Raw genomic sequence first — 9,204 nt, forward strand, 5'->3', positions numbered from 1 at the left:
TACGGTTAGCGTTAGCTATTATGTATAATAGCGTAATGCCTTGCGTGCGCACGGGTGCAGAACACACATCCACCGATGATGCAATACACCAATTACTGCATGACCAAAAGAGCAATAAATATTGCGAAAACCCAATTACATCTTACACAATTACTATCAAAACATCGACGTTTCAATGCTACGAAAACTGGGATAAGATCTCGACTTTGCAACAAGATTTTATTGTTTTCCTTTCATGTGGCCTTCATTATATATATTATATTGTCTTACACTATTATTTCATGCACGCATTTTCTCGCTTTCAATTCGGTCTGCCAGTTTTGATGGTCACGACTCGTAATCAAATCAATGCGTTTCAGACAGACTACTTTCATATGTCATCAATGTCATCATCATTATTAAAATTCTTTACACTTTCTTATTTTCATCCGAGACGAATCAAATAAAATTTTGTCACTATTTATCTACATTGTCTTTGAATAAATGTTTGTATAATTTAGTGACCAATTCGCTGATTTAACAGCTATAAACCATTTAGAATTTTGAATAAGTAGTTTATGCAAAGAAAATGTTGAAAATAGCCTAAATGGCTTCGAGAAAAGTATGATACGGCCGTGCCTTTGTTTTTGTTTTGCTCGACTTAGATTCTTAGCAACCATGACATTTACGAAGGAGAATCAAAATAAAAAATAAGGTTTAAGATTTAGTTTTTTTTAATAAATCAGCCTCATATCAAAGCACGAGGTACTTTGATTAGTTTTCATACATAAAAACAAAAGCATACAAAAAGCTAAACAAGTAATAACAGATCACTATAATACAACTGGGTACCGCGCATTGTGAGCAATGCTATGCGGAGTTAGCCATCATCTGCGCCGTGTCCCGGCTTCACAACCTTACGCGAGCGAACCAATTTTGCAACATATATACACTACAAATACTTAATGATCACATTTCGAACTTAGCCTAATAAGGTACTGGTGTGAGACCTAGCGTACTAACGCTTAATGCCAGCCGTGGTGTTGCTGTTGCTGTTGCTGTTCGTGGTGGTACTCGTGTTGGGGCTCGTGGTGCTCGTGGTGGTGGTGTTCGACCTCCTTCTTGAAGTACACGGGCACGTGCACCTTCACGGGGTACGGCACTTCCTTCACCAGAGGCACGGGCACCTCCTTGTACACGGGGTAAGGCTTGTCGATGGGCACTTTCACTTCATAAGGAACTTGCTTCTCGACGGTGTAAGGCACCTTCTTGTACACATCATAGGGCTTGGGCACTGGGACCTTGATGTGGACGGGGTACGGCTTCTCGACCTCGACCTTGTAAGGCCTGTCAACGGGCACTTTGACCTCATAGGGCACCTTCTTCTCGACGGTCACGGGGTAAGGCTTCTCGACGGTCACTGGGTAAGGTTTAGGCACGTAGACGTTGTAAGGCTTGTCGACTGGGACCTTGACTTCATAAGGCACCTTCTTGATGACTTCGTAAGGCTGGGGCACTTTCACTTCGTACTTCACTGGGTAAGGCACCTTCTTTTCGACAGTGTAGGGCTGCGGCACGTGAACCTTGACTTCATAAGGCACCTTCTTTTCGACGGTGTAAGGAGTGGGCACTTTCACTTTGACTTCGTAAGGCTTGTCAACGGGGACCTTGACTTCGTAAGGGACCTTCTTTTCAACGGTGTAGGGCTCTGGCACGTACACGGGGTATTTGACGTACTCCTTAACGGTAACTGGGACCTTCTTTTCGACGGTGTAGGGCTGGGGTACGTGGACCTTGACTTCATAAGGCACTTTCTTTTCGACGGTGTAGGGCACGTGCTTCTCAACAGTGTATGGCACGGGGACCTTCTTGATGACCTCGACGTGCTTGACGTGTTCGTGGTGCTCATGCTGTTCGTGGTGTCCGTGGTGTCCATGGTGCTCAATAGGCTTCCAGGAGTCGTAAGAGCCTCCATATTCGCCGCCGCTTCCTCCCAGGCTCAAACCGTGCGATTCATGACCGTGACCTCCGAAGTCGTGGCTCTCATGGCCGCCGAAGCTATGTCCTTCATCTCCACCGTAATGACCGATGTCGTAGATACCCCTCTTCTCTTGCTTTTTGTCTTCGGCAGCCGCTTGTTTAGGTGCGCCTTTCTCCTCGCTGGCAAAGGCCACCACGGCCAATGAGGCTACTAAAACAACCTGCAAACAAAGAAATAAGTTTTATAAATAAGTTTTGTTTTGTTGACTGTACTTTTGATGAAATTAACCATTGAGGAGTTCTCTTCTGCGGAAACGGTCCTAGCTGGACCACCAGGATGTCACTACCAGATTATTGTATTGTCAACAGATTGACATAAGTGGGTCAAATAATATAAATTTCAAGGTTTGACTCAAACAAATAAACATAGCAAACTTAATAAAAGCTTGTAATAAGAGTAAAACACGAACGGAATTTAAAGTAGGTTTCGTAACCGTAAGTGCTGAGAGGAAGTTTGTTACAGATACACGTTTTGAGAGCGAGTATGGAATACGAATGTCTTTCACCCGTTGCTCAATAAGTATAATTGAACTAACCGAATTGTGATACGCAATGGGACCTTTTCTCAATAAATATTACAGTGTCTCAGGCGCCTGGCTAGGAAATTCTTTGTGAACTTTATTGCGAGAACGGTGGGTACGATCAAAATGTTTAGATTGTTCATAATTCATTCGCTAGAAGTTACTTCTTATGCCCACGATGCTTTGTCTTCTTATATTAGAAGCTGTAAATGCTTGCTAAGTATACGTAACTTCCCCTTCTATAATGATAGCGTTTAATAATCGTAACGATCTTAATTGCTGTTTGTTGCCAAGTAAGTGTTTTCTTGTAGTTATGCAAAACTTTCTCACTAGGCTTCGGATTTGCATAAGTTGTAAAGTTAACTAACTCCATATTGCAAGCGTCGTAAGAATTATAAAGCCTGACAAACTACTTACGAATAATCACTGTACCAGTATAACTGTTTTAATGTGACGTAAAATTCTCACGGAAGTTTCTTCGTTGCTGCTTAGCCGACAGTTACATTAAGTGGTGTTATGTGATTAATCACTGACACGTCTGACTCAGGAAAATTATACTCTAAACCTGACTGCATTCTACTAGTGTCTTGCTTGGATTTTTATATAACGACAGGATACGATATGAAAACAGGTTGTTATAAGCATTTTCCTGACTTATTACACAAGCAGAAAATTAAACTTTTACTCTCCATAGATTATTTAGCTAACGATAATGATGATAGAAGGAAACACTTTGAATATTCAACAATTACCCCAGTTTCGGACAAACAATAGTCTATTAAATATAATGCAATCTTAACCGCTTCGGTCTAAATATGGCTTTAATTGCTTATACTTAAGGCTTATACAAACTTGAAACTTTAATACCTCCTCTGCCTCCATATTTTCTTCCTTAATCATCATGAAATCAAATAAACTTCGATAAATATACTATGCATTTAATTATAGAACAACAATGTTGAAAAAAGAAATCTAAATGTTACAAAATCAAGGTTTTTTTTTCATGTAAGAGATACAGATAAAATTAATGCGTTACAACAAACTAACAGTTTACTGACACGCAAACCCATTCATGTAGTAGCGATTAGTAGCTACTTACTTAAAGCTGCTTAATGATCCGAAAAGAATATCAGAACTATTATCAGTTATTTATTTGCCAAAAATGGATTAAGAATAAAAAAAGAAATAGTGCTTAGAATGCCGCAATTATCAATTAACGACACTTACCAGGCACCAAAAATTAATGAAAATAAGACAACTTGATTTTTTAACTTGATTTCGCTTTAAATTCCACATTTGGGTGGTATCTGGGAAGTCAGTATAAAAGTAAAGAAGTTTTTTAGCCGATAGAAATTTTCAAAATGTGTACCTACTGTATTATTTACGCTACGTATAATCAAACTGTCTTACTGTTTAATTACGCTACTACGTTCTAGTGAAAGCAATGAGATAAGCATATACGTAACAGATCATTTGGAGCACTTAGCTGTGAGACACACGGACGCCGAGAACGGGCAATTTAGAATTGATAATATGTACAGATTGTGAGAGCGTAAAATTATTCAACATTTAAAATTCTAATGTGTAGTCTGTAAATAAATTGGTTACTACCGGGATATTTTATTTAACTAGAAACTACTAGAATTGTTTAGAAGAACGCTGGAATAGTTTTACTATTGACAATATTTACCATATTCGTATAACAAAGTTTAAATTTTAAACTGACTGACTTACGAAGACACGCCGCTGCATTGTTATTTAAAACATACCGCTAATCTAACTACTTAACACAAATTAAATCTTCTACAAAAAGAGCTAGCTCACAGTAGAACTACTTTTAAACAAAGTGGTACAATTTGCGTAAAGTAAATTACGTTTGATTGTCACACTCATTAATAGTTTCAGTGATCCATTTCATTCGTAACATTACCAATTAGATATAATTTGACGAGCCACGCTCAATAAGCGACTGTGTGCTTAATTGTGCAAGCGCAATCGGCTCGGCGAGCAAGCTCGACGCGTTGCATAACCGTGTTGCGCTGTTACTGATCTATTTTCCTCTGATACAAGTTACAACTGTTTACATATCAGTTAATATAAACGTAATATTGAGTTTATTACTTAGCAATAACTTTTGCTAATAAATTATACATGTCGCTTGTGAAATAAACCTAAGACTACAATTATACAATGTGTAATTGAGATATAAGTTTCTTATTTTTAACTTTACTATTGAAGCGAGTGAAAAGTATGTACAAAAGGAATGATTAACTTTAAAACACGCTTCTCTAGGCTACAATAATGGAGCTTTTATTCATGTAACGTTTCGATAAAAATGCAGTGCTGTGGATTTGATTTACTGTGTTTTTGTGAGAGTTTAAGTTTTTGTGTTTTTGATTTTAATAAATTTCTTTGAGGGTACAGAAGTAAAGTCAACTTTGGCTTATACATATTTAAGTATTTGCTCATCAGAAATTACTATTGACTGTTCCTACCAAAATGTTCAATGTAGATTATATTGGGTAGAAACTTTTACTAAACAAACATGTACTTTCTCCCAAAAATTGGGTAATTTGTAGCCAAAATACCGTGTGGAACTGATTGTGCATTCAGCGAGACGCTGAGGGAGACGAGCGGAACGGACTGGCGGATATTGCCATATGCTTTAGGGTTGCCTCGGGGTACTTTAAAAATATTGGTAGACGATTTAGATACAGTTGACGGTATTTTTGCAAAGCATTATGTATAAGGAAAGTATTAGGTGCTAGAGACGTTCTTTTTTTATTAAAAGCATTGGCAACACGACCATCAGATTAAACTAATTTAAAAAAAATAGTTAAGTACTGGCGTGATGGGCACCATGCCAAGAGGCCCACCTCTCTTTTTTAATTAAAGTTTTAGTTTTAGTTATTTTAATTTAATAGTAGTTTTAGTCCTATGGCTATTTATTAAAAAATAGGTACTTAATCTTAATCTCATACTTAAGAAAACTAGTGTTGAACTGTTAGATGTACCTACCCAAAAAAATGTTGTAAAAATGTTCTTTATTGACTAATAAAAGTAAACTTTCGTTCGCTTATAAATTACATTATCTTTGCTGTTTTGACTTTTGGCGTATTGGCTTAAAATCTTGTTACCAACCCATAATATCAAAAAAAAACTTTTGACGTAAATTATATATTACTAAACTAATATATTATTAATTAAACAGCGTGTAACTTTTTTTTATTGGTGAAAAAAATACCTAGCTTTAAGCTTTGTGATAGCTGCCACCGATATAATTTTTTAACCTTTAAAAAATGCATAGATTTTTTTATGAACCTTAGTAAAACGAATCTATCTTCTGAATCTATCTGTGTAAGTGATCCCTTATTAGGGAAAATTGACTTTGTGCTATTTTCTGACTACTATTATGTTTCAAGATTATTATCTGCAGTAAAGATTACAAAAAAATCATAAAATTATTTTAGCGACCATTACAATTAGGTATTACGAGTATGTAGCTGTTCAACATAATAAGTATCTATTTATAAAGCATAAATCATGTGACATAGGCATTTAAAATGCTAACAAACTAAGGTGACTATTTTTGGATGTTTAAAGCCACAATTTTAACTCTCTCTGTTTAGATATCAATAAATTTCACTCAAATCAAGTTAATGTATGTTAATTGAATTAAATGTAAAACTAATAAATTCGACGGTTCACGCTTAATTAAAGACAAACCTGATTGCGAATCAAAAGCAGGGTAAAGTTTTTTTATATAATCTTTATCTGCATATTAATTACCTATTTTGATAAATATAAATAAGCAATTAAGTAATTATAAGCACAGCCCAATTATAAGCGGAATTTTATTTGTTTTTTCCTTAAAATAAGCAAAAAAGTAAGTAAACTTATTGGTAGACTAGCTTTTGCCCGCGGCTTCGCCCGCGTGGAATTCGGTTATCGCGCGCTATTCCCTCGGGAACTGTGCATTTTTTCGGGATGAAAGTAGCCTATGTCACTCTCTGGCCCATAAACTATCTCTATGCCAAAAATCACGTCGATCTGTCGCTCCGTTTCGACGTGAAAGACGGACAAACATACAAACACACACTTTCGCATTATTATGGTATATAGTATGGATGGATTAGGTAAACTTATTTTTTGTTATAGTAGGTAAACGATTAGTTTATGTCCCGGAAAATTGTATTGTCCAGTGGGATCATTAGGGCGGTGGAGTTATTTCTAGATAAAATGTAGAGTAGAGTAGCTGCCGTTCAAGTTGAAACCACTACTCAACCGCCTACTTAAACGCGCATCAATTGAGGGTGGACGACTAAAAATTAAGCTTAAACTATAATTCGTACGGTTTTGAGACAAAAAGTGAAAAGCAAACGCGTTCAAAATTGCTACGTGAAAACCATTAGACAAATTGAAAACACTATTAATTGAAAACTAATTTTCTATACTTAATAACACTTGATCTCAAAACCACACTTAACACTGTCACTGCACTCGACTCACCGAGAACTTCATGTTGCAATGTGTCTCCTGCCTAGGCCGAAGACTGGTTGTGTGTGGACCCAGTGGCACGCGCAGGTTATATACGGTCCCCCCCGAAGCGCGGGCGCCTCGAAGAAGGGTGAGCGTTAGCCGATAATGACATGAATTAATTGTAACCTGGTCATTTTGAGATTGCATTCCGCTTAAAACTGGTCCGATCTTCACTTGTTATAAATCTCTAAACTATCGAATCAAAATTGCGTATCGATAGACTAGACCGACCCCTGTACAGTCGAACAAAATGATCCTTGTACCAGGGTTCAATAATCGATTTCACTGTAATTTCTTTGACAAAAGAATGGGACGTTAATACGACATTAGTAGCACTAGATTCCACCCTGGTACATGGTTCAGTTTGTTCGATTGTACCACGGAAATTACAAGTGCTGCAAATTGTCATAATTGTTATCTTTTCATACAAAAATGTGTCAATTACGAGAAATTGTAACACTTGTTACGTTAATTATCCAGACACAAATACTATATTATAATCCTAACTTCGGCGTGCAAATATTGACAGATATCTTGCAAAACTATGGAATTTAACGGAAAATTTTCAAGAGGTCGAGAGTAGTCGAGACAAGTGGTCGAAATTTCGAGATAATTTTCAACAATTATTAGTATTGTTTAAGTCCCGGGTGTAATATAACTATAATTTTCTTATAATTGTCGGTATAAATTAGACGTCCGAGTGCTGATCTTTAATTTTATCTCCTTACCTTAGCAATGGAAGTGACAGCAGTGTGTCTACTATTGGGTGTAAGCATATCAAATACTAGGGCATTTGCCGTTTGTTTGTGCAGTGTATTAACTATTGGGCACTAACACTAGGACACTTGCCTTTTTTGGCGAAAAAAATATTAATCAAAGAAATACCAATAACACTGTGTATAATTTACCTATTTTCGTTTTTTTTTTTACAAGTGAAGTTTAATGTACCTTTCTTGTTTTAAAAAAAAAAGGTTGGAATGTGCAAGTAAAACCAGAAATTAATTGATTTCAGAAAAACAGGTCTTAAGAGCCGAATCGATACAAAGTCAATACATTTGACGTTGATAAGAGTGTTAACTGATGAACCTAAAGTCAGTACGATGAATGCTATGCTATCAATCAATTTAGTTGCAAAATAATGAATGATTGATTGTTGTAGACATAAAGAAACTAAACAAACCTTTTCATATTGTATTTTAAAAGTGTAACAGCTTAGGATGAATTGCTTCGTTTGGCGAATTCTCAATCGCAGGTACTCGTACACATTCGACTTAATGGCTTTGTAAATAGTGCAATCTTTTTATTTACAAGTTTTTCTGTCTATTTACACACATCAAAAAAATCTTGTGATACTCATTACCCTAGACAAATTTAATGTTTTGACTCATTACGACCGGGTGGCCAAAGTGGTTAGAGAGTCTGACTACAGATATTTGTATGAATAATATTCATGCTTGTTCTCGGGTTCTTATGTTTAATATGTATTTAAGTATATATTTATCTATATAAGTATGTTTATCCGTTGCCTAGTATCCATAGTACAAGCTTTGCTTAGTTTGGGGGTGTCAAGATGATATTTATTTATTTTATTTATTTATTAGTAGGTATCATGCCTAGGTATATTGACACATTCAAAACTAGACAGTTTTGATGAGTGTACATATCCGTATCAAATTTCAAGTCTAATCACTAGAAGTGGGTGAAAATTGACTTGCAAGTCCCACTAATATTAAAAATGCGAAAGTTTGTAAGTCTGTTTGTTTGTTTGTTTGTTACTTCATTACGCCTAAACCATTGAACCGATTTAGATGAATTCGGTATAATAACAGATAGTTTGAGTCCCCGAGAAGGACATAGGATAGTTTTTATCCCGGATAATTGCGTAGTTCCCGCGGGATAGCGATAAACGAATTCTACGCGGCTGGAGTTGCGGGTAACGGCTAGTTTTAAATACAACATGTTGCCAGTTTGTGTTATCACACTAATTTAAAATCCCATTAATATTATATATGTGAAAGTTTGTAAGTTTGTTTGTTACCTCATCACGTCGAAACCGCTAAACCAATTTAGATGAAATTCTGTATACAAATAGTTTGAGTTCCAGGGAAGGACATATGATAGTTTT

The 9,204-nt window shown here is 36.2% G+C and overlaps 1 protein-coding gene across 1 annotated transcript; it reads right to left on the reverse strand.

Annotated features, from left to right (window-relative positions):
* Nucleotides 1-695: 695 nt before the first annotated feature.
* Nucleotides 696-7,119, reverse strand: LOC141440254 (uncharacterized). Its single transcript, XM_074104719.1, has 2 exons — nt 7,050-7,119; nt 696-2,180 (listed from the first exon to the last, which is right to left on the reverse strand). The coding sequence occupies exons 1-2, from the start codon at nt 7,059-7,061 to the stop codon at nt 1,005-1,007; spliced, it is 1,188 nt and encodes a 395-aa protein (XP_073960820.1). The 5' UTR covers nt 7,062-7,119; the 3' UTR covers nt 696-1,004.
* Between the last annotated feature and the right edge of the window lie 2,085 nt (nt 7,120-9,204).

The sequence above is a fragment of the Choristoneura fumiferana genome, chromosome 22 (genome assembly GCF_025370935.1).
Source record: "Choristoneura fumiferana chromosome 22, NRCan_CFum_1, whole genome shotgun sequence".
Lineage (NCBI taxonomy): Eukaryota > Metazoa > Arthropoda > Insecta > Lepidoptera > Tortricidae > Choristoneura > Choristoneura fumiferana.